Below are 27184 nucleotides of genomic sequence, written 5' to 3'. Positions count from 1 at the left end.
TTCATGGCAAAGAGAAGAGAAAATTCATTTCTGTATTTCAGAATCACTGGATTCGGCAATTAAAATTATTCATCTTCTTAAACATTTATAGCAAGTAAATTTGTAATGAATTAACACTTTGAAATCATCACTGATCTTCTTAAATATTTATTCCAGTATATTTCTCCTGAACACGCACACTTGGAAGACACCATCAGCGGATCAGCCTCATGGGAAAGACTACAACAATAGCAGCCAACAATGACTCCTCTGGTTATCAAAAGGAACCTGATTTACCTCACCTGCTCCTCTCGCCAAATGAACAAGGCATTCTACAACCGATCTCATTGAAATTTCTAATCTAGAAAGTTATAACAATGAATTTGGTCAAACTACTATTGATTGACCTGGTAACCTTGTAAGTGCAGTCTCTACTCCTTCCTTTGAGATTCCTTTTAAGTAAATGGACTTACTCCTTACACCATTTCACGCTTTGTTTTTGTCAAACCATAATCAGGAAGTACTTGTCCGTCCACCCACAGGAGAAGCCATTCTTCCCACTGGTAAATCTCATTTTGGTGTTGGCCATATATCTCATCATACTCCATAAAGTCTCAAGAAGGTTTTGATGAAGGAGTATGCAAGTGCACCAGTAAACATGTAACTGTCCACTCTGTCTAGTATTCCACCTGCATAAAGTGTAAATAGAAGGGCCGTAAATAGAAAAATTACTTAGTTAAGGGATTCAGACAAGAAGTATATATCATATGCTCATAATGCTGAAAATAGACACATCAATAATTTTGTGCATTCAGACAACAAATATATATTACATTCTCCTACTCCTGGATCCAGAGTTACAGTGACTAGTGTCTCGACCATCAAGTTTAAGGCACAATGTCCCTCCAAATCATGATTTCTCCCTTACCAATTTTTAACAAGGTACTTGGGCTGGCGATAAGACATGATCCAGGCCTGATCATGCAGATTAAACTGGAAATATTGCATGTTTTGATGAAACGTATAAACAAGGCCATTTAAGCAATCAACTTGATGGATAAATTGCACAAAAGAAAATTTCAGGAGTGAAGCATTTTTTTATAGAAATATAAGAGTATTACAGAGAAGAAACCACAGGATTTCACCCATTAACATTAAAAGAGAATATAATTATTTACATTTCAAAAACCCTACATGATCTAAACAATCTCTATCTTTGGACAAAAAAGAAAACAGTTGACTCAAAAATGTAAAAGTTCCTTAACCAATGATCCTGAACTTTTTGGAAGAAAGAAACCTCTACCACAAAGGCTCTCATATATCTCCCTCAAATAAGTTGAATGAAACAAGTGGATTAAGTGCAAAAATTTTTCCTTATGTTGTTTAGAAGCAGCCATACCCCAATATTATTCTGAATAGAGCCAGCAACCACTCACCACTGCCCTGACAAACCCAAATGCTACTTCCCACAACAAACTAGCCCAGCGGCACCAACAGAGAAAATGTTGCACTGTTACGCAACTAACAGCCATTAACCCAAAGTCTCCCTTGCTTCATAAGATTATGGATTAGTTAAGATACATCAACAGACAACTTCCCACCCGAAAAAGGGTCACTATGCTGAGAGGAGAAGTTTTTTTGATGGATTTAGAGGTTAGCCTCATCAACGGCCCTGAAATTTCTCAGACTCCTTATGAGTAAGCTCCTGACCTCAAAGAACCCTTTCTTGAATCAACTCCAAGCCTTGATCCTAGTGCCTGATATTGACCTCATAAAGAATATCATAGAAATTGAGGACAAAATCCTCTTCCTAAGTATTAAAAAAGTGCAACAAATGCTAATCATAGGAAACTCTTCCATTGGAAACCCAAGAAAATCTGTGTTAACATGAATATTTTGTTGAATAAATAATATTGATAATTTTCTTATATAACTTTTACCATTAATTTCTTATAATTATTTAAAATCCCTGTTATAAATTTTTTTTTTCTCATTTTTACTTACGAATTCTTCTATATATGTAAATCATTTGCAACACCAAAAATTGAGTGGAAATAAAGTGAACATTTTTTCTTAAATTTCTACATGGTATCAAAGCAAAATATGGATATTTTAGGATTTTTTTCATTTTTAGGATTTCCTTCAAACCTTAAAACATTTTCAAACACCCACCCAAACGGAATCTTAGACTCACCGCCAACCGGCCGCCCTTCTCCAGTGAGCATCTCCGTCCTACCTGATCGTCTTGCTCCAACCGCCCTCCGGTGAGCGTCTTTGCTTACCTGATCACGCACAGTAGTTGCTTCACGGTTCTCCTTCGTGCGTGCTTGACTCGACCCAATCCGGGTCTTTCCTTCGTGCCTGGCTCGCGAACGGCTCTCTCTGGTCGCGCACAACTCTCTCGGGTCGTGCACGGCTGCTTGTCTGGCTCTTCCCACAGCAACTACTTCGTGTTTCTTCAAATCGCACGGCCGACTTGACCCAATTCTCTCATTCGCACGCGGCTCTCTCTGTTGGATCATCCCTTCGCGATTGCAACTTCGTCTTAGCCTACCTAACTGCTTCGCTTCGTGTTGCGCAAGACAACTGGATTCGCATGGTGTTTGTTGATTTCACGGCGGGCTGCTTTTTTGCTTTTCTGTTCAACTGCACACAACTTCCTTTTTTTTTTTGCGGATTCGGGCATGGTCGCAATCTGGCTGGCATTTTTTCACCGCTAATTTGTGGAGTTGCTTCTCTTCTTCTCTGATTCGTGGTATTGTTTTCTAGATTTGTGGCTTATGTGCTACTTTGAAGGAGTAAGGAAATTAGTTACTACAAGTTCGGGTGACCATTCATCAACTATTGGTACGTCAAAATGGTAAACTTAGATACTGCTCCTCTCCCTATTATTTCCAATTCTGACACTTACATTATAAACTTTGGAGGTAACAAACACATGACAAACTCTTTTAAAGATTTTCTAACCTATTTTCCATGTACTCAACAGGAAAATATTTGTGTCGTAGATGGATCATACACTCCTGTATCTGAAACAAATTCTATTAATTGTATTTCGATCATTCTAATGTCTTCAATCATTTATGTACCTACTTTTTCTAACAATTTCTTATCCATTAGTGTTTTTATTGGAGATTTTAATTGTAAAATTGAATTTTCCTGATTATTGTGTCCTTCAGGATTTTTAAACAGGAAAGACGATTGACATTGATAAACTGCAAGATGACTGATATGTATTGAATAGAAGTCGAAATGTCATAGAGAATCAAGCTTCCTTCGGAGATCTGACTGTCAATAGGGAAATCCTATAGTTACACTAACGGTTAGAATATCCTTCTTTCTTTATTTTAGAAAAATTATATCCTACATTATTTAAGAAAACTTATATGGATTTCTTACTTTGTGAAGCATGTTAGCTACCTAAACATATAAAAAGTTCATATCATGTGAGTTAACTAGTGATATTGAAGGTATGAATAGGTATTTGAGATAATAGAAGAGATTGTAGATGAAATTGTTATTCATGTTAATCAAGTTGAATTTTCTAGCATCAGACCTCTCAATTTACTTGTAAGCAATGATGTCATTAAGGAGATGTTCTCATCAAGAAGAAAGAGACTCTGTCTAAAGATAATGGTCCATTTGGCTCGTAACAGCAATGTGAAAAGTTTGATTGCTTCCCTTTTATGAATTTTGAATTCCTAATTGGTTCTTTACATCTCCAGAATCATTAATTTGAGAACGATTCATGTTTTTTCATTACAATTTCAAATTCCACAACCTTCAGTTGTTAAAAAAAACTAGTTCCAACTTTGATATTCTTTCTCCTTCAACATTTCAAAACTCAAGGCTGAATTTTCACCAAGTAGGTGACAATAATGCAGAAAAGGAAGCTCCTGAATTCTATATTCCAATAGTGGAAAATATGAGGTAGAATCAATAAAGAAACATTAATCATTTTGGTAAGTTAACTAAGAAGAATAGAAAGATTTAATTTTCCTTTTTAAGTTTTGAAAAGTTTTACAATAAATGAAAATAGGATATTTTTCTATTTTCCTATATCTATTTTCTTACTTCTTTCTTTTTAGTCATTCTCCTATTTGTTAGATTTTCTAAATGTCCTATTTTTGGTGTATTTGATGCCTTTAAATAAGGTAGCTATCCTAATTATTAAGTAAGTTACTTATGATTATTATTCACATATTGAAATATTTTGATTATTGAAATCCGAGATCTCCAAGTTTTACTCTTAATAAAAGTTCTTTTAAGTTTGTATTCAAACTCTTTGTGTTTTACATCAGACACACAAGAGAAAAGCATAAGAGAAGCTGCACCTTCAAGCCTTGTGGACAGCCTCCTCTATTGATTAGGATTTTTAGATCCCCAACAAGTTGGAATTCAGGCAAATGGATGAATTAGCATGGTCATATTAGAATTTCCTAGATAATAGAGTTCTAATTATTTTAAAATTCTACTAATTAGGAATTGGTTAGGTTTCTTCCTAAATTGTATGAGCAATGCTCTCTACAAATATCTATCTTAATAATGAATTAATCATCTTATTATTCTTTAAAATTAAGGTGCCTCTTTAAGGGATCGTGGGTTCTCTCAAACGAGCCCATCATAAGTCATCAAGGTTGAAAATCTAACAAGCAGGCTTCATGCTTGCTCAAAGACTTTACAGTTCATAAACCCGTGATCCAATCACAGAGTAAGAAACATATCAACTTAGTATTAGAGGAGAGGGGTCCATCGAAGATCTCTAAAATTCTCTGAACAATTCCAAGATATCCCCTTTAAGCATACTCCAAAACTTTTGCAAGAAATTCATATTGAACCCGTCAGGGTCCAGAGCCTTATCCCTCTTGCAATGCATGAGGCCCTCTAAGATTTCCTCTTCTAAGAACTCTCTTTCTAATACAGCCCAATCCTGCTGCTTCAACATGCTAAACTCAAGCCCATTCAGTGTAGGTCTTCCATTGTAGCTCTCGGTATATAAAGTCATGAAATGGAAGAATTTTGAGTTCCTATTTTTCTCTGGATCCATTATATTTTTTAATTTTTGCCTTTAAGAAATCTCCTCTATCTGAATCTGATTAGCTAAGTCCAGTTTCACCTTCTCTCTTCTCTCTCTGCCATCTAGTGGTAAATTGCCCTTACCTTCAGCAAGATTAAGATTGTCAAGCTACTGTAGCAAAGAAAGGATATCATGGTCTTCATTCTCCCTAACTCCTCACTCCATGGCTTAATTTTAGCTTTCATAACCAAGATCATTTTTTGCCACCCTGAAGCTTGCTTTACTATCATTTGTGGCATTCTCCTACCATTCTTTAATTTCATTATAGAAGCCCAGCACCTTTAACCATTTGTCCTCGAATCTGAATGGATAAGTTCCCCCATTTGATTCCATCAACCTCCAAGCAAATGGGAAAGTGGTTCCATATTGTACATTGATGTCGTCTCTGTATGAGTCTTGTCATTCTATCTTGGAAGGAGATTGACACAAGGAACTGATCAATTCCAGAGAAACAAGGATTAGCTCTTTTATTAAACCAAGTCCACATTCCTCCAGAGAGTGAGAGATCCATAAGCTCCAATCTATCCACGATGTCCCAAAATTCCTCAGCACATATCCTAGAGAAATGCTCCCAGTGGGCTCATGTCTTTCCAGTACCATGTTAAGATTACCACCAAACACCCATGGGAAGTCTCATCTCCTTCTAGATTCCTCCAAGTCTTGCCACAAGTTCTCCCTCTCCCGTCCCTCCCCCCTAACATAAACTCCCGTAAACATCCATCTCCACCTACTTCCCTTGCATTCAAACAGACACGAGATGAGCACTCCCCCCCATGTAGACACTCTTGCATTGCATTCTTTCCTCGTTCCAAACCACAACACCACAACCCGCAAACCCGATTGTGGGAAATTCTCTCAAATCCACTTCCCTATTCCTCCAAAATGCTAAGAGCCATAGTGTCTGAGAAAGCATCCATCTTTGTTTCTTGCAAACAGATCAGTCATGATTTCTACCTTGACAGACAACCTCTTATGACCAATCTCCTCTTGTCATCATTTAGACCCCTTATATACCAGGGGATAATGCAGTCTAACATAAGACTCTCTGAAACCTCTCCCTTCCCACCCTACTCACCCTTGTTGGGCTTCTCATAATTAACCAAGGATTGTAGTCTCTTTAGCTCTCTCTTTCCATATCCACCCTTGCCTCTTCTTAAGGGTTATCTTCATATTTTGTTGAATTAGATTTCTCAATGTTCTCGAACAAGTCCATCACTTATTCGTCCAACCCTCACTCCAATCATTTTGTTAATTTTCAGAATATTGTTCAAGACCTACCTAGATGTTTTCTCCTCATAGAGTACATCCCCTTTTCCTCCTTCATATGTTGCCAGCTGCAAGTAATTCCTTCTCTCTCTGTCTCAGACCTACTTCCACCGTTCTTATATAGCTCCTCCTCTACGTCACTTTCCCTCAGCCACTAAGGCTAGTAAGTCTTTCTCCACTGTGACCTCAATTCTTCCAGGCCCCTCCAAAATAGTCGCCTCACCTGCTTTTGGTTGAAAACTTATTAACAAGGATTTGTAATTGCCTTCCAAAGCAATCATATTATTTTTCTCCCTTGCCAAGGTCATTTCAAGTTCCCTAGAACCGCCCTTTAACACCGAAACAAGTGCCAATGCCTCCTATTCCTCATGCTCAGTCTCACCAATATTTTTTACCTCTCCACCTCTACATTCCACATTTCTAGCTCCCACAAGACGGAAGCACTCCCCATCCTTGGCCAACTATTTTTGCCCACTTCTCTCATATCATCTCCATCATCGGAGGCTGTCTACAGCTCCTCCTCCGATTCTCCGAGCTCACAATTGCGTTTTCCTTTTGCTTTCCCAATTCTCAAAATCGGGTCAATCCTGTGGTGCAAACATTGTCTCCATTTGAGCCCAATTCGACTCCCTTTAACCCATTTATCTTCCCCATCTCATGTACTCTTTTGCCCATATACGAGATCAGAGTCTTTGAGTTTCTTAACTTGCAGCCCACTATTTGAGGGGGTCTAGTTCACCCTTGATTCTGGATATGAGTTTTGGGCAAAACCCAGCCTTGGTCCTGCTTGTGGACATTGGCCAAAGCCCAGCGGGGTCCAGGTTGGTTTGCTCCTCTATCCAACTACCTCCCTTCCTCCTTCCTTCACCACCTTGATGAATTGTTTGTCCATCGCCCTTGCCAGATTCATGTGCAGCTCCATATGGCAGGTAGATTAGGTTACCACGCAGCGCAGGGCGACCTGGATGTGTGATGGCTGCCATCCCCCTCCTCTGCCTGCTATTATGGGTCGCAGTATCCAAGAGCTCCGCTCTTCCTACCAATCACCTCACATAGTGCTGAGATCATTCACTAGCAACTCTAGCTTGCGGACCTTCAAGGATGTATATCCTCCTCTTCTCATAGTACCATTCTGTGAAGACCAGAAAGTTCCCTCCCTTGTTGCACCCCGTGGCCAGTCACAATTGATTCTGCTCCCCAGTAATACTCCTCTCCATGAACCTTTCTCCATTGGTCTAGCAAAAATCTTAAGCACTTTCACTAAGACATTCCACCTCCTCCTTTCCCCAGAAATAGATGGTTAAACAAAAGCAGTTCCCATTCTCGCCCATTTTCAGCCCCTCACCTTTCCTTCCTGCTATCCCGATATAAAATAAAAATCTTTTTGGTTGCCAGGAACTTTCTAGCAAGAGAAGGTTCCATGGCCTTCTCTCCCTCACACTACTTTCCAACCAGTCGATATTGGAAATTCTCTCTATCTTCAAAAGATATCCTTTCGAAAATTCAAAATTTTCTCTCTCTAGCAACTGTTTTATTTTAGCTCGTGATTATATCTAGAAGTTAGATTCAAAAGGATCATAATGAATCATGTTAGAGTAGAATGCAATAGAAAATCAATACTACAAACATCTAAATCACAAAAGTATTGCGAACTAAAACCTACTATGATGCACATCCTAGTGTCAAGAACTTAACTACCAATATCTATGGCATGCATGGAAATAAAAGGATTAACAAAGAAATATGATTTAAGAATATAAATGCAAGCAGGTAAGTAATTAAAGAGATGGAATAGGTCAGTGAAAAAGATTTCCTTTCCCATTGTTGTTGTCTTTTATTTATTTTTCGTTTCTTTCTTTCTTTGATAATTGATAGAATATTATAAAATATTCTACGTACATAATAGTATGATTATCTTTCTAAATATGTTAGCGTAATTAATAAAATATTTTATCTTGATTACCATATTTGAATCCATTTACATGTATATATATCCCTATTCTCATTTCAATAATAAACATGTAAATATTCAGTATTTTTCCTTCTCTATCCCTTTACATAATAGCAGAGCTAGGGTTTTAGAGGTAAGACCAAATAGAGGTTGAACAACCTATTCCCAGCACCGGAAGAAGTTGACCACCATTCTGTGACTAGTTCAGATTGCGGCCAGCACGGTGGTGCAAGCAGAAGAGGCGGAGGAAGCCTTTCTTTCTCGGTTTTGGGTCCGCAAATGTCACGTGAAGTCGCGTTCAGCCGTTTCGCATCTGTGTCGTGTTTGGCCAGAAGTCAGAACCTGAAGAAAAGCTCCGCCGGCCTGGTCTTGGCAGGAACCAAAAGATCGGAGTGGAGAAACCAGCAGTGGAGCAAATCGCGTGACAGCAAGCCTTTTCCGGTCTTCCGACGCGATTTAAGGAGATTTTGTAAACACCATTCTGGATTCGTGCATGCATTTGTGTTTTGTGGTGATTTTCAGTCGAAAGAAGGTATTTTGGTGATTTACGACGGTGGAGCGTGGCTCTCCAGTGGCGGCGCGTGCGACAGTGTGTGGACTCCGGTGGTTGGCAGTGAGGTCCTGCTAGGATTGTTGACAGCCGTGTGTGAAGAAATACTCTGTTTTCTCAGATTTTCTAGTATATTTGCAGCCATTTTTGGGTATTCCAGCCTGCTGTGTTTTGAATATTTTGAGTGGCATTTTTCATAATCTCTGTATTGAAATGGATGATAATATTATCTGTTATAATTGTCGTGAACAAAGACACATAAAGCAGTATTGTAAGAAATTGCATAATTGTAATAAGAGGACACAAGCCTCTAATATTGTTGCTGCTACTGTTAGCTCATCTTCTGAGAGAACTGTTATAATTTTAGCTGACGAGTATACTAAATTTATTTAGTATCAAAAATTTTTGAATAAATTTTCTGTTTTTGTTGAATCAGAGAAAAAATGTCTTATTTTTTTCTCGAATAGATAGATGATTGATTCTGATGCTATGGATCACATGACAGGTAACCTTAAAATTTTTTTCTAGTTTTCGACCACACAAAGCATCTTATTCTGTAACTATTGCCAATAGGTCGACCTATAATATTGTGGGATCGGGGACCACGAAACCAACATTATCTATTACCCTGTCATCTGAGCTTAAGTCTACTTAAACTTGTCTTAATCTAATTTCTATAAGTAACTTTACTAAAAATATAAATTGTTGTATTACATTTTTTCCTGATCACTGTATTCTTCAAGATCTTATGACGAAACGAATTATTGGTAAAGAACACATATCAGATGATCTTTACATTCTTGACACTTGGGTACCTCAATCAGTTGCTTGCTCTAATGTTATCTCTCCATTTGAAGCACATTAATAATTGGGACATCCTTCTCTACCTATGTTGAAAAAAGTTACGTTCTCAATTTCATAATATACCTTCATTGGATTGTGAGTCATGTCTATTTCCAAAACATCACAGAAGTCCGTCAGGTCCAAGAGTCAGTAGACAAGCTGAGTCTGCTTTAGAGTTAGTTCACTCTGATATTTGGGACCTCTATTCTGTTCCATCCAATACTGATTTTAAATATTTCGTTACTTTTGTGAATGATTTTTTTCGAATGACGTGTATATATTTTATGAAAAATCGTTTTGAACTATTTTCTCACATTTGTGCCTTTTGTGATGAAATCAATACACAATTCAATGTTTCTGTGGATGTATTCAGAAGTGATAATATCAAGCAATATATGTCCGACTCATTTCAGAACTATATGATTCAACATGGGATCCTTCAACAATTCTCATGTGTGGATACACCATCTCAAAATGGAATCGCTGAGAGAAAGAATAGACATTTACTTGAGACAACTCGAGTCCTCTTGTTCCAAACACAAATCCCTAAGCAGTTCTGGGTTGATATTGTTTCCACGGCATGTTTCTTAATTAATCATATGTCATTTATAGTACTTGATGGAGATGCTTCTCATATTCTTTTTCCAAACAAGTCTTTATTTCTGCTACAAATTAAGATATTTGGTAGCACCTGTTATGTTCGAGATGTGCGACCTACTATGATAAAATTGGAATCGAAGACCTTGAAATGTGTATTTTTGAGATATTCTCGCCTTTAAAAAAGATATCAGTGCTACTCTCCAGATCTCCATAAATATTTTATATTAATTGATGTGGTTTTTTTAAAAAATACACCGTTCTTCTCCTCATTATTTAAATTTACAAGTCAGGGACGGACGATGAGTGACTCACCTATACTTTAACACTAGGTGCCTATACTGAGCAAACAGATAATGGTACTTTTCCAGATGATGTATTTTCATCCCTATTTGAGCAAGTTGATGATAGTGTTAGTGTGCCTCTGACCTAAGTACTACCACCAATTGTTCGTATTTATTCCAGAAAACAACAAACTAATTATACATGTTCTGCACCAGGTCTGTCGTCATCTGATTCTAACTCACAGGATCTTGATCTTCCCATTAGTTTTCGTAAAGGTAAATATCAGTACACCATTCCTACATCAACTTATCGCATTGCTAATTTTATCTTATATGACCATCTGTCTCCTTCATCTAACGCTTTAATTGCTTATATAGATTCAATTTCTATATTCAAAACAGTTAAGGAGACTCTAAATCACCCTGATTGGCGTAACACCATACTTGAGGAGATAAATGCTCGTAATAATAATCATACCTGTGATCTGGTAGATTTACTCAAAGGAAAAAAGACTCTAGGATGCAAATGGGTATTTACAGTCAAACTGAATCTAAATGCCTCTATAATGAGACTTAAAACTTGATTGGTAGCGAAAGGTTATGCTCAAACTTATGGGGTGGACTATTTTGATACATTCTCTCCAATGGGCAAACTACCTCTTTCCGTTTATTCAGATCTATTGCAACCTCCCGAGATTGACCCTTACACTAATTGGACATTAAAAATGCATTTCTTCATGATGATCTCTTAGAAGAAAAATATATAAAGCATCCACCTGAGTTTGTTACTTAGGGCGAGTACGAAAAAGTCTTATCATTTGAAGAAATCTTTGTATGGTCTGAAACAGAGTCCCCATGCGTGGTTTGATAAGTTTAGTGAGGTGGTAGGTGAGTTTGGATTGAAAAAGAGCAAGTGTGATCATTCAGTCTTCTATACACAATTAATAGCTGGTATTATACTTTTTATTGTTTATGTTGATGATATTGTGATTACAGGAAATGACTATGCAGCAATATTCTCTCTCAAGTCATTCTTGCATATCAAGTTTAATACCAAAAACTTGGAACAACTAAAATACTTCTTGGGGGTGGAAATAACAAAAGTAAGGAAGAGATTCTATTATCTCAGAGAAAGTATGTATATGATCTACTGGCATAAACAGGAAAACTGGGAGCTAAGCCATGCAAAAGACCAATGGTACCAAATGTACATTTTATAAAAAATGATGGTGATCCCCGTCAAAATCCAGAAAATACAAGCGACTAGTTAGAAAATTGAATTATCTCACTGTGACTTGTTCAGATATTGTATACCCTGTCAGTGTTGTTAATCAGTTTATATCTGCACCTACAGTCAAATATTGTGAGATTCTGGAACATATTTTATACTACTTAAAAGGTGCTCTGGAACTTAGTATAGTATTTAGAAATTACGAATAAACTCATACTAAATGTTTTACAGATACTGATTGGACTGGATCTAAAATTGATAGGAGATTTACTATGGACTATTGTATTTTTGTTGGTAGGAATCTCATATCATGAAAAAGTAAGAAGCAAACAGTTGTATTTCGCTCAAGCGCAGAATCTGAATATAGAAATATGCCCCAGTCTATATGCGAAATCTTATGGATATATCATCGTTTAGATGAAGTGGGTTTGAAGCCTACATCTCCTGTAAAACTCTAGTGTGATAATTAGTCTGCCCTTCATATTATTTCGAATCCTGTGTATCATGAAAAAACCAAATATATCGAGATTGATTGTCATTTCATACAAGAAAAAATTTAGGAAAATTTTATATCTATTGATTATGTGAAGACAAGAGAACAACTTGATAATCTATTCATAAAACCTTTGAATAAAGCACGGATTGAGTATCTTCGCAACAAACTGGGCATGATTAATATCTATACTCCACCTTGAGGGGGAGTGTTAGAATATTATATAATATTCCATGTACATAATAATATGACAAATATGTTAGCGTAATTAATTGGGTATTTTATATTGGTTACCATTTTTGAATCCATCTACATGTATATATATCATTATTCTCATTTCAATAAGAGACATATAAATATTCAGTATTTTTCCTTCCCTATCCCTTTATAATAGCAAAAATTTAAAAAAGAACCCAATACAAATTAATCTGATAACTCAAATCACACTAACAGAGTGAATTTAAAAATAGAAACTTCTATAACTTTCAAGAAGAAAAAGTGTATAAATATAGAAGTACCAAGGAGATTTAACCTGTACAAAAAACTTCATTTCTAATGAAATGTCTATTAGATCCCCAAGATCCTCATTAGAATACAGCGGTTTACCTCTTAACAAAAAACTTAAAACCTGGAACTATGAATCTTTAAATTTATCGAAAGTTGGTAGCCAAAAGGATAAGTCTAAATAATAACTTTTAACTTCCAATGCATTTACATGCCCAAAACTCCACTTTCACAGTGCCAACAATTACTCAACTCAAACTCAGAAGACTGAAGTCCAGAGACCAAAGATGCTGTGCAAAAGGATACCAAATAAGGATATGATTACACATCTTTGCACCATTCTTGTACAAATAGCAACCATTCACCAAGATTTTCCCCCTCCTAATCAACTGGTCCAGCATAAGGATCCACTTTGGAGTTGCCTCCAGTTCGATAGGAGCCTCACTCTAGCTTCCTCTCCCAGTTAAAAAGAAGAAATATAAACCCTTTTCTATTGAGACTCCAAATTAACTCGTCCTCAGACGCACGCAAAACCCCCACTTAAGAAAGAGACTTGAGAAGTTCTATGTCATCATTTATCTCTTAATCATTCAGGTTTTTGGTTAATTCAATTGCCCATGAGCTCCTACCGATGGATCCCATAAAGGAATCCTTTATTTAAATGTTCTTGTTCATACCGATACCATAAATGGCAGGAAACTGCATGAAAGGCATCCCACCTTCCAACCATTCATCCTTCCAAAAACTCACTCTCTTTGCAGACAACACTCTTCATTTTATGCACTTCTGAAAAACCTGATTGCTATGCTAATCTTCTTCCACAAGCCAACACCATGCGGCCCCATGGGATCCTTGACATACCACACTGAATTGTCTAAGCTAAATTCAGCCACAACCACCTTCTTCTATAGACCATCTCTACAATGATTTTATGAAAACTCTAACAAAATATAAGACTTACGAAAATAGAAATTATAGTAATAATCCTATATTAGAAAAAGCTGCTGTAGATGGTTCCACATCAATAAATTGCATCTTTTAGCATTCATAATATAACAAGGTATTATTGTTTTCACTCATCATTTTTCAGGCTTGAACATCAAGTGGAGCACCAAATACAAACGATTGATGCATTCTTGAAATTATTCAAAAGCAAACTACAAAATTTTTATACACCATCAAGATATAAAATAACCTATACTTCAGGAAAAATCTTAGGAAAAGAAAAATCCCGGGTATCAGTAAAAGCTAATTACCATGTCCTGGAATTAGGGAACCAGAGTCCTTGACACCAGCATCACGTTTAATCATTGACTCAGTGAGATCACCAAAAACAGATCCAAAGAAGTTTAGGAATCCAAAAGCCACAGCACTGACAACCATTTCAAGAAGATATGTCAGATGCAGAGTACTGAAGATGCAAAAAGGAACAAACAGAAAAAATCTATATTTAAGAATTCTTTTCGCATATCATAAAATGCATTAGAAATGGCAAATGAAACATGATCATAGGAGGGGTGGTGGCAGAGGGAGATCATAAAAACTAAAATCCTGGCTAACCAAAGACCAGGCAATTGGGAGAGAAAGATACATATAAAAAAAGAAATTGAAATGTAAAATAGTGGAGCTCATAGCTCAATGTTGTATATGAAGTTGTCAGACAACATGGATGCAACAACGACATCATAAATGAGCAAGAATTTCAACTGCGTGACTATTGTTTTTGTAACTTTCCTTTAAGAGCATAAGTTCCTCCCAGCGACGATGAAAGTAAACGATTATTTACATTCAGCGAACAATCAGAACAAAAACATTACAATAGTGTATGTTTTCTATGTTTTCCTTTGCTATTGATCATCATGCTGACTCACAATTATGTTATGAGGAACAGAAAAAGTAGTTTTGCACATGAAAAGAATAACATGGCATAAAAGGAAATGCAGTTACCTTAGCAAAGATGTTGGCCAGGACAAAATCTTTGACAGTATGACTGTGGTGGCTATACAACCACACAGACCAAGAATAGTTCCCTCCCAAGTCTTCTTCGGACTGACATTTGTAAGAGGTGTCCTCCCAAATGCCTGTAAATGGGCAAAAATTTATTAGTGTAGCAGTACCCCACCTAATCTTTGTAATGGCATAAAGTGTTGGCAATTCATGAAATTTGTGTCTAGATGGATCATGTAACGACTTCGGAATTCCAAATGAAATAAATTATAAATTTAGTACGGAAGTGAAATAATTAGTTAGGGTTTGCACCCTCATACGGAGTATGACAATTTCCCATTTCACTCTCATACCGGACGGAATATTGAGATTTAATGGTTTGGTGCTCATACCGGACGGGGTATGGAAACGATCTGTTAATTTAAAATGTTAAAGAAAAGAGCTCACGCGTTGTGAAAATATCCCTATGAACCCCCATGGATACCAGTAGACTGACAAAGGATAGAATTATTGTTCAAATCGATTACATATGAAATCATGATCTGAGTTATGTATTATCTCTATAAGTTGTTTTGTAAATCTCACTACATTAAGTAGATGGTAAAAAAATTTGTTTATAATAAATGAATTTGTTTAATTAAGAGGTACATTAGTTGTTTTGATTTTTCTACCAAACTTCTTTTCTGTGTCGGTGAGTAGCGTGATATTCTTATTGAATTAGTGTAACTCATCTCTTATTTAACCATTTCAGATCAAGAGTATCAGAATCTAGAGACCAATCCACAAGAGGGTTACGAGTAGGATACTAATTTTATTTATTTTCCGTTTATTTTCTTATTTTCTTTGTATTTCCTTTAAAGGGTAATTCTCGTAACATTATTTGATATTTTAAGTTATTGTGTAAGAAATGTAAACTCTAACTAATTATTTCGCTTTCGCATTAAATTTATGATTTATTTCCTTTGTAATTCTGATGTCATTACAGTTGGTATCAGAGCCGCGTTTCTCGAACACATTCCTTATACAAAATCCTTAGGAAATACCAAAAATAATGAATTATTACTCAATCATTCCTTATGAAAAGCAAGTATAGATAGATGAGGAGAGGAAGACCCCCAGTAAACCAAGCAGCCTGAGAGGGTTCGCTTAGAGATGATGTCGACCGATTATTTGAGATGCCGGAGAGACTTATTACTGTTCAACAGGCCCAGGAGGAAAGGAGGGAGCTACCTGACCCTCTCCCGTTGTCACAGGTTGAGCCACTCTTACAGAGAAAGGATCCCGAACCACCCCGGTATGACCCTGCTCCTCCACAGTACCACCCGGCACCACTACAGTATGATCCGGTGCCTCAACCACAGTACCACCACAGTATAGCCCAGTGCCCCAACCGCATCACCCGGCACCACTACAGTACAATCCGGTACCTCAAATAATTAAACAAGTTTAGCTTTTCGGACATAAATTTGAGTAAGAATCCATCACCCTATTCTCTATTATAGAATTGAAGTCAAATTAACAATAATACGATATTGTATACAATTTAGAAAATATCCATAATTAATTACGGGTTACTAATGGAGTCAGAACCGAAAATTATCTACTGTTGTTTCTGATTATTGTTTTTACAGTTTGAATGCATGATAATATCTTATTGATCAATTTTATAGTTTTGAATGTATGTATTGTTTGTTTATGGGTTTACGATTAAATTGGAAAAAAATGAGATTAAAGAAAAAAAGAAAATAGCGTGATTAAGTGAATGGATAAAACGGCAGTTTTACTGGATATCCTGAGAGATGGTGGACGGACCGGGTGCATAGGGAACCCTACCGTGAACGTTAACTCATACCGAACGGAGTATCGAGATTTGATAATTTGACGCTCATACCGAACAGGATATTGGGACGGCCCGTTTCACATCTCATACCGGACGGAGTATTGAGATTTAATGGTTTGGCGCTCATATCATATGGGGTATGGGGACAGCTTGTTAATTTGAAATGTTAAAGGAAATGGCTCACGCGTTGTGGGGACATCCCTATGAACCCCTATGGATACCAGTAGGCTGATTAAGGATAGAATTGTTGCTCAAATCGATTACATATGAAATCATGATTTGAGTTATGTATTGTCTCTATAAGTTGTTTTATAAATTTCACTACGCTAAGTAGATGGTAAAATATTTTGTTTATAATAAATGAATTTATTTAATTAAGAGTTCCATTAGTTGTTTTGATTTTTCTACCAAACTTCTTTTCTGTGTCGATGAGTAGCGTGATATTCTTACTGAGCTAATGTAGCTCATCCTTTATTTAATCATTTCAGATCAAGAAAATCAGGATCCAAACCTCAATCCACAAGAGGGTTACGAGTAGAATACCGGTTTTATTTATTTTCTGTTTATTTTCTTATTTTTTTTGTATTTCTTTCAAAGGGTAATTCCCGTAACACTATTTGATACTTTAAGTTATTGTATAAGAAATGTAAACCCTAACTAAGCACTAAATTAATGATTTATTTTCTTTAGAATTCCGGAATCGTTACAGATCATGTCAACATAAAGTACTGATGACTCTACTCCAAACACAAACCTAACATGTTTAGCATTTTTCACCATTTCCGAACCAAAAACCAACCTACTTGTAAATAGATTAATCCATTTAAATCCACTTAGACTCGTTTTATCAAGAAATTTACATTAAGTGTTAATTGATCAACCAATTTAACAAGTTTAACCTATTCATAAAATAATTAATATGTTTTCAATTAACTCTAATCATAATTGATATGTTTTAGGTGGCTACACAACCATAAGCAACTAAAACAGATGCTTCCTAAATCTTTTTGAGAACAACATTTTTAAGAGGTGTCCTGCCAAAAACGGAACTCAAGCAAATAAATAAAAATCCCACCCAATCTTTGTAATGGTATATAGGATAGAAATTCATATCTAAACAAGTCATGTCATTGTTAAGTACTAATGATTCCACTCCAAAACCCAAACCTAACACGTTTAATAATCACAATCACCAAATCCATACCCAACACAGTTAATATGTTTGAGTGAACCCAAATCATAACTGATATGTTTAAAATATTATTTATTTTAAAAAAGTTAACACTAAAATAAAATTATAATAAAAAATGACAAAAAAATATAAACATCACATTTAATTCAAAAATAAAATAATTAAATAATATAAACATAAAAATGATTGATAAGACCTTATGCCATTACTTAGTCTATCATTATCGTCATCCTGAAAAGGTATATTAACCTGTGCAACACTGAATTTAATCCCTCTTAAAAATGAGGCATCATTATTGAATTTAATCCCTCTTAAATATGAGGCATCAACACTGAATTTAAGCTGGACTGATTTATTATTATTTTTTAGATAATAATTTAAGCTGGACTTATAACCATCCAATTAATAGCATGCAAATCCTGGAATATCATAGGCAACTAATTGTTAATTAAATCTTCATAAACAGAGAAGCTGAGCATTGAAGAGATGATAAACTCGAATGGCTCATAAATTGAATATTTGTCACAAAGAGCCAAATCAAATGCAGACTGCCATTTGATTTCATTAGTTGTGTGTATAAAAGCAGAAGAATGAATATTTGAGAAGATAAACATTCGTCCATCTGATGGATGCACTCACAAAATTATCTTTCAAGTATCAATGAAATTATAATGAAAACAGTATGTATAATAACTCTAGAGCCTAACCTTGCCACCTATAAAAGCAAATGTATCGGCTGCAATTATACTGCTGAAAGAAATCAATGTTGCCACAAGACCCACTGTCCAGTGAGCTTGGCCACCAAGAATAATAGGCCACTGTGCCCCAGATTCTGCCAAACACAACCAGTTAAAAAATATTCTCATGAAGCCAATAGCAAAAACTCAGTGATATTACCATGAGTAAGAGAAATTAAAAACCACAGCAAGAAATAAATACTATACAGCTAATCCAGAATATTAAAACTGTAAAATCTACAACTTCTCACTAAGAATAGAGGGGAAAAAACTATTTAGATAGCTTTTGAAAGTGTGACACATCCAGTCCCCTGTAAGTTGACAAGCAATCCTCCTTTCTTAATGGAGCTCTATTGTAACATGACAATCTATTCAATTTGTAAGATATTAAAGAAGAAAAACTCCTTTGTGTCTTGTACTACAAAAGAATGGAAATACAGAGAGATGGGAAATACTGTGCAAGGAAAAAGTATATGTTCCCCGTGAGATGCAAAACAATGTCTTTGATGCTTTCCAAAAACCTAGTTATGTCTCCTGCATTACAAACAAACAGGATGGAGAGATAGGAAATAATGTGTAAGAACAAAGTACTTAGTCCCTGCTAGATACAAACGATGTTTCTTTTATGTTCTCTAAAAAACTACTTATGTTTCCCGCATTACAAAATACGAAAGTGTAACACTCAAGTATCATTATTTTTATTTTGTAATTATTTGATTTTTTTTTTATTTTTAATTAATTTTATTTTATTTTATTTAATCTAATTTCATGAGAATAAAAATAATAATAATGATAAAATTGGGTAAAAATATTATTTGGATTTAATTGAAATTGATTTTGGGAAAAATGGGTGAAAATTTGAATTCTGGAGGTATTTTTGAAAAGAAAATCGAAAACCGGGGGTCAAAATGCAATTTAGAAAAGTTGTACCACGTCAGCAGCCACGTAAGCGGCCCGATCAGCAGCCCTAGCCAACCAGGACGTGCCGCGTGGTAAGGAAACACTGACCAGGGGACGGGCCACGTGGGCGATCCACGTGCGCGCGATCGGACGACCCAGATCCGTTCCCACGCGCACGGACGGCCCAGATCAAACGTACGCACAGACAGCTCAGATTCAATCAGGCACGGACGGCCCAGATTGTATCGCGATGGACGGTCCAGATTTAATTCCAATTAAATTGCGATCGAACGGCCCAGATTTAATCTTGATGGACGGTTGAGATTAAAAGGCAAAGGGTATAAATAACCCCACCCACACCTGACCACAAAAACCCTAGCCGCCAGTGCCTCGCCGGAGAAGAAGAACCAGACGCCGGAGGAGCCGACCGCCGCCACCCGCCGCCGCACCGGGGAAGTTTTCGACCGTCGATCGAGGTAAATTTTCTCCCTCTTGCTCGTTTTTCGATGCTGAGTCCGCCTATGGCCAAACCGGAGCCAAACCACCGGACAAACAGCCAGAAAACCCAGCCGAAGCCCAACGGCGCCGCCGCACCCCTCCTCGGTTTTTGCCTCCGATGAGGCCCTTCCCGGCCTCCGTTCGATGCAATTTTTATACCACTGTGATCACCGTTCTTTTCTCTACAGGTTGATCGGAGCCAAACATCAAAACGCAACTCACGCTGGAGGAGCCGCCACACCCGAGAGCACCGCCGCCGGTAAGTTTAAGTTTTTCGTGATTTTTTGGCCCACCGAGGGCCCTAGGGTTATTTTATCGCAGAGACCGATGCAAGTGTGGCCGAATTCGGCCGAAAACGGCTAACCCGAGACTTGCGGCGGCGCCGTCGCCGGAGCACGACGGAGCCGCCGTGCCGGAATTGCGATATTGGCCGAAAGGGGCTCTAGGACTGATTTGGGATTTTTTGGGACACGTGCAGGTACCGGTAGTGCGTTTCAGTTTTCCGAAAAAAAATTCAGAGAAATTAGGGACAGCCTGTAGGTGTACTGTAGAGTCGAATTCAGACCCCGAAATAGGTAAGGACCCCTCACCCTATTTTCTATCACGGTATTAAAGCTAAATAAATAATTAAACTGTACTGTGTGACTTTATAGATGTATAATTGATTAAGGTTGCCAATGGGGCCCGAGTCTGATACTGTGTTGTTCTGTTATTGTTTGATTTAATTTCCAATATTAAATGCAGCATGATGTTTGATATAATTATATTATGGTCTCGTATGCATGAATCATGGTTTCTTTTATTATGGTTGGTATTATGCTTAACCCGATACTGTGTTGTCTTGTTTGGTGTCGATGACTGGTTTACATGTTTGTGTATGATTGGATGATTGAGACCAAGGAAAATGGCAAAAAGATTATGTGAATTGATAAGTGAAAAATATGGACAGCCTGACTAGATATCCTGGGAGATGGTGGACGGACCGGGTCAGTAGGGAACCCTACCGGGAACGTGGTCTCTCATACCGAACGGGGTATGGAGACCTTATGTGTTTTGGCGCCCATACCGGACGGGGTATGGGGACGGCCCGTTTCACCCTCATACCGAACGGGGTATTGAGGTTCATGGTTTTGGCGCCCATACCGGACGGGGTATGGGGACGGCCCTGCAATCAGGTTAGAAATGTTAATGGTTCACGTGTAGAGGAAACCCCCTATGGATCCCCAGGGATACTAGTAGACTGGTAAAAAAGGAAATCTGTTTCCTGATGATTGAAATGTAAATGTGTGATATATGTTGTGTTATAAAGTGTGTATGATTTCATGATATTGTAAGGTTATTATTTTCATATGTTGTTTTCATGGATCTCGCTGAGATAAGTGGACAGTAAAGGATTTTATTATTGATAAAAGAATTTGTTATAAATTATACTCCATTGGTCATTTTGTTTTCTACCCACCTTTACTTCTGTGGCGGTGAGATAGTGTGATGTCTTTACTGGGCTGGTGTAACTCATTCCTTATTTAACTATTTCAGATCAGGAAGATATTGTTCCCGAGTCCGTTCCGCAGGAAGACGGCGAATGGGACATCTAAAGAATCCATAACTATATTTATAGTTCTTATTTCGAGTATCTCTTTTAGTTAGTTTGTTCTTTCATGTTTTGAGTACGTTTTACTTATTGTGTAAGAGATACTAATCAAAATTTTTATTACGATTCCGCATTTGACATTTTTAATACATATATTTCATTTAAATTTTCGGGGCCGTTACAGAAAGAGAGATTGGAGACAATACGTGACGAAAACTATAAATTCCCTGCAAGAAGCAAAATAATTTTTCTTCAATGCTTTCTGAACTTCGTAAGCATTGGGAATGAGACAATGAACAAATCCACATTGTTACCATGCGCACAATTCACTCTACCAATAAATAGGAAGAATAAGGTTATGCTTGAATTTAATTGTCCTCCACTATACCATTCAATCACTAAAGTATTCTTACATCTGTTGACCTAGTGTACTGTTCCAGACTCTTAAACTAGTCCCTGTCGGTAATGTCAGCAAATGATGCCAGCAAATTTTCACTTTGTCAACAAGTTTAGTTCAGTTTTTCATTTGATTGTCAGTACAATACCAGAGAACAAGAAATCCTCCTAAAACAAAGAAAAGAAAAATGAATACATCAAAAGAACAAAGCAACCCAATCCCTTCCCAAGATAGTAAAAAGACACCTCTAGAGATAACCATGAGCATTGGCACACAGAGCAACACAGAAAAACACTATGTGCCAAAAGAAAAGAAGATAGAGTCAAGAACACTATCCTTGTGGCACATTCAATCTTGTCATCAAACTGCGGATATTTTCACCAAAACATTATTTAGGAAGACTTTCAAAAAATTGAGTTCCAAACTTAGTTTGCTCAACATCTTCAAACCAGTTTGAGGGGGAGCATAGGAATTCGACTTCTTGTGGAAGTCCACTGCCTATACAGATTAATTTTTTCCAAATAAATCTCCCTATAAAGCAGAATTATAGTTGACTTCCATAAGTAGAGGTTTTTTTTTGTGGTACTGATTTATACTTAGTTTTCTACTAAAACTTTCTCTAATATTCTCTTATATATATCAAACTATTATAAATTAAGTATTATGAATAAAAATTCAGTAAACAGAAAATTAATACAAAATTTCGCCTTGGCAATAAATTAAAACTCCTCGTTGCCCATCCCGCAGCTAGCATCTAGCAAGTTTTGTGAAGTAGGAATGAGAATACCCTTTCGAAGAAGAGGCAACGTTGGAGAAACACTTTACCAGTGATCAACCTTGAAATTTGGCAGATTGGATCTCTTGTAATGAGAACAATTACAACACCAGATACTAAATAATATCAGAATATGGAAGAGCTGCATAAGACAAACTAACAAACTACTTAGCTCCTTCTTTACGACTTTTTCTTCCTCTCTTGGTACAATCATTAGCAGGCATATTTTTATAACTGACATCACTACAATCCTAAATGTTAGTTAATTTATTAGACAAGATATTGATGTATTATGGAAGCATAAGCAATTCCTACTCTTATTCTCTGGAATTAACATTTTCGAGCCACATGTGCCTAAGATTCTATTCTATTAGAATGCTCATGTTTTCCACATTTGACAAGAAGGAAAAATTGTTCGATTTTTCCAAGTTGCAAAAGAAAACAAGGAGAATGAGAAGATAAGCAATAAACAAGAGAAAAACACATTTAGGAGAAGAAAACTGTCTATTCCATCAGATCTGAAACAACTCTTCCACAGTGGTCTCCTAACTCATTAGCAAGGCATGAACATTACATAAATCTCAAAAAATTACAAGATATAATTCATCCCATTGATACGCAGGAAGAATAAAAGTTTATTCCTATAGGTCTTCCCTAGCAGATAAGTGTAAATGTTCAAGTTCTTACTCATGTTGAGTGCTGGGGCTGCTAGACCACAACGAAGCTTAACCCAAAAGCATGGGAGATAACCACAATAGAATAACCCAAATATGGTACTACTAAGCTGAGCAAAACGAGGATTTCCTCTCTGTACAAGCAAGGCCATAGCAACAACAAAAGCGGCAGATGTAACTGAAACGTCAATGTGACCAAAGTACCTGATCATAAATTAGAAAAATTAGTAAGCAACCAGTAGGATTGTTAGTTACGTATTTGGAAAACATGGTCCATGATCAATGCCTTCCAATGAAATATGAATATATTAATCACATGCAGAATACAAAGTTTAAGACATTCTAATGAAATGAACAATGGGCATGTGGTTCTCTCGAAATCTCTAATGAATAAGTTCTTTGTGTGCATAAAAGGTCCAACAACTTCATGCTTTTACACATCAAGATCCATCACTATCCTAGATCTTGACTTCAACATTCAGAGGCTGGATAACATGTCTGATTCCTGCCTCTGACAAAATACAAGGAACAGAATTTCGAAATAACAATTTTTAAGGTATACAGAGTATCAGATACATGTGAAAATTTGCATGTAATATAGAATGGGGTTTTAAAACAAATATTAATCTCTGTACAATCTCAATTTGGAAAAAGAAAAATATTCTAGTAACCATATCTACAAAAACAGTGAATTCCTATGAAACTGTTCTGGAGACCAATTACCAGCCTTCAATCATCTGTAAGGGAGTTCACATGCAACCAACATATGGCTAAAATTCACTGTTCTCTCAGCTTCAAGATGTGAAAAGGCAGATCTTACTGAATCTTTGGCTGATTTTCAATACTAGCCCTTAGGTTTGCTACTTAGGAGAAAAACACAAGGTGCATCACATTCGGACTTTAAGGATAAGTTAAGACATTACTTTATATTCCAGATGGTTAGATTCAAGTAGTTTCTACAAGCATATAATTAATTAGATTTGCAGATCCAGAAAACAAGCTTCAAAGCTTAGAGAAACTATTATATGATATAAATGCAGATCCAAGACGAAAATCCAAAGCTTAGAGAAATGTATTAACCGTATAAATAATACTCAGTTATTTCTAATCGAAAATTTTGTTACTTTCTTACTCCACCTCCCTAACAGGTATTTTCAGACATTTCTTTCCCCCATTTCGATGGTAGGAAATGGGACAATAGAGTTCATGCAAGACAAGAACTCCCAACCCTCACATTCCACCTGATTGGTGTGATGATTGAAGGAAACATTCACACCCAAAGGACACTGGTACTACATTGATTATTTCATTTTAGATTTTCGAGTATCAATATTAGGGGCATTTCATAGATCTTACAAGGTAAGTAGGGGCATCAGAGCACAGATAACCGAGCAAACTCGAGATACATATCGAGGAGGAGGCGTCATTCCTGCAGTGATTCCACGACTCCTAACCAACTCAAAATACTCACGTGAACCGACAAAAACAGCAGCTGCCAAGGCCACTGTGAAAATCCATCCGCCAGCCAATACAACACCTCCAACAGAGACTCCAATACCAAGTCCAAAAATAATTCTGTTCTGTAACTGACTTGCTTTCTGCAGGTGCTCAGAAGCAGAATCCTCTTTGGTTGGCAATTCATTGCCTTTTTCAACTTCCTAAAAGATAATCTGTTTCAGTCATTACATTCATTGTTGCAGTATACTCCATAACAAACCGTAACATGCATGAATACCTTATAATGAAAATTTTCAACTGTCAAGTATCACTGCAAAAAGAAATTTTGATGCATCACTGGCAATTAGCATTAACATATATATTTTTTGAAAGCAGCTTAACATTGACATATATTGTACAATTTCAATATTCGTATGTACATTTTCTATTTCCTAGTTTTGTCCCGATACTAAGAATGATCAACCGCTAGTAACTAAGAAACGCAGTTTCTTTACTTCTCAGCGTGTGGTTCCTCACCACCAAATGCATTCAACATTATCAACAATATTGCCCAATATGCTCCAGATTATCAAAGCCAAGAAGGTTCTCACGGCTTAGTTTATGGCTATAATTAAATTATGCTACAAAATCTAACCAAGCGTCCTTCCCCCGCCAAATGACGAAAACTTTCATTAAGAAGGGTACAGCTTTGAACTACCTTTCAACACGACCTCAAATGAGAATATCCCTATAACCAAAGATAGAAGCCATTCTCTGAAATAAGCCTCTAACTAACAAAAGCCACTGTTTATCTGCGATTCTATAGTCCTTGTTCAGCAAACAGAATTTTGACAACATTTTATAAGAGCGCCTTTTTCTTCCAAGAAAAACATTAACACACATCGGAAGCACTTGCAGGCATAAATACAATAACATAAATGAAATAGGATAATTACCTCTTTCACATTTCCGTTTCCAAGCCAGTCCTGTTCAGCTCTTGCGACAGCTGTTATCACCCGCCGATTCACTGAAATGCATGTGCGGTGTACGGGAAAGAAAACTTTGGATTCATCGAGAACAATCCCTAGATTGAGTTTGGAGCAACGACGTGAGAGAACCAGCGTTTTCTTTGATAGAGGACGAAAAGGGAAAGCACAAAGAGAATTTAGCGAGAGCGGTATCAAATGGTAATGATCGATTTCAAGGACAGACGCCATAAACAACGAAAGATGGAACAAAGACGAAGAGGTTTATAGAGTATTCAATTTCAAACTGGATAAAAAAGTAGGGTTCATGTTTGTGTTTAGTGTTTATGGTATCAGATAATTTAGAAGGAGCGAGAGAAGAGGAGGCGGAGGGAGTTGGGAGAGTAGCTTCTTGTTCGAGGATTTGTTGAATGTTGGGGATGAGCGCAAATTTGTTCGTTATGAAAATTTGTCTGTTACGCGCCTGCATTGTAGCCTGGCATGTTTATTTAATAATAAATTAAATTAATACAATACATCTACATTTTTCATTCTCCTAATTTCAGGGGGAAAATTAAATTTAAAGCTTAAAAAGTACTGATAAAATAATTTATTGCAATTTTGTAAAAATAAAAATGGTAGAGAATTTTGTCATATTATTCGCAGTAAGTGACACTGTGTCAAAATTTCTGAAATTAACAAATATTATATTAATATAAATTAAAATTATTTATGATAAATATATCTTTATTAATCTTTATTTTTTTCAGTCAGCATTTTGAAAAATATATAATTTATTTTTGAATAAAAATTTATCTTCTTTAAACAACTTAAAGGCTTTATTATTTTTTTCAGCAATCATAAACACCTTCTTTGATTATTTTTTTAGACTCTGTTGATGAATGAGGCATTTTGCACTTCTGTTATGGTAAGTTTTTCAATAAAACTAAAGTTTCAAATATTTATTATGTAGTGAAAATAAAATAATTTATTTATTAAAGTTAACTCTTTATTTGGAATAAATATTTATTTAGTAAATGTTGCATTATAGTTAATATATTTATTTTTTAAAATTTTTGTCATATTTATATTACAACCAATTAATGAATGAATTAATTATTATATCATATTTAAAAATATTGGAAAATATAATTGGACTATGATATAAATGCATATGTTTCTAAAATATGATAAACATAGTAACATATAATCTTACATTATGTCAATATATATTTATATGTGTCTATAATTTTACAAAAGTATTTTTCATTATATACTCTAATCAATTAATAATTAATAATAAAACAAGCATAAATACTTTAAAAGCTAATTTCAATAAATTAAAAATTACAGAATAAATTAAAATGTTATATATATATATATATATATATATATTAGAAGGTAAGGGTAGCGCATTTGGATGATTAATATAATTTAATTTTAAAATGAATGATAT

The 27184-nt window shown here is 36.1% G+C and overlaps 1 protein-coding gene across 1 annotated transcript; it reads right to left on the bottom strand.

The window, feature by feature from the left end:
- On the bottom strand, nucleotides 1-26220 carry LOC110825500 (phosphatidate cytidylyltransferase 4, chloroplastic-like). Its single transcript, XM_088220295.1, has 7 exons — nucleotides 25720-26220; nucleotides 24683-24984; nucleotides 23340-23530; nucleotides 18462-18586; nucleotides 14723-14856; nucleotides 14032-14147; nucleotides 1-668 (listed from the first exon to the last, which is right to left on the bottom strand). Exons 1-7 carry the CDS (start codon nucleotides 25978-25980, stop codon nucleotides 577-579), a joined length of 1221 nt encoding a protein of 406 aa, XP_088076421.1. The 5' UTR covers nucleotides 25981-26220; the 3' UTR covers nucleotides 1-576.
- Nucleotides 26221-27184: the final 964 nt, after the last annotated feature.

This window comes from Carica papaya, chromosome 5, assembly GCF_054855325.1.
Source record: "Carica papaya isolate Zhongbai chromosome 5, ASM5485532v1, whole genome shotgun sequence".
Classification (NCBI taxonomy): Eukaryota; Viridiplantae; Streptophyta; class Magnoliopsida; order Brassicales; family Caricaceae; genus Carica; species Carica papaya.
The sequence above is the reverse complement of the archived record's forward strand: the minus strand, read 5'-3'. Positions and strand labels throughout refer to the sequence as shown.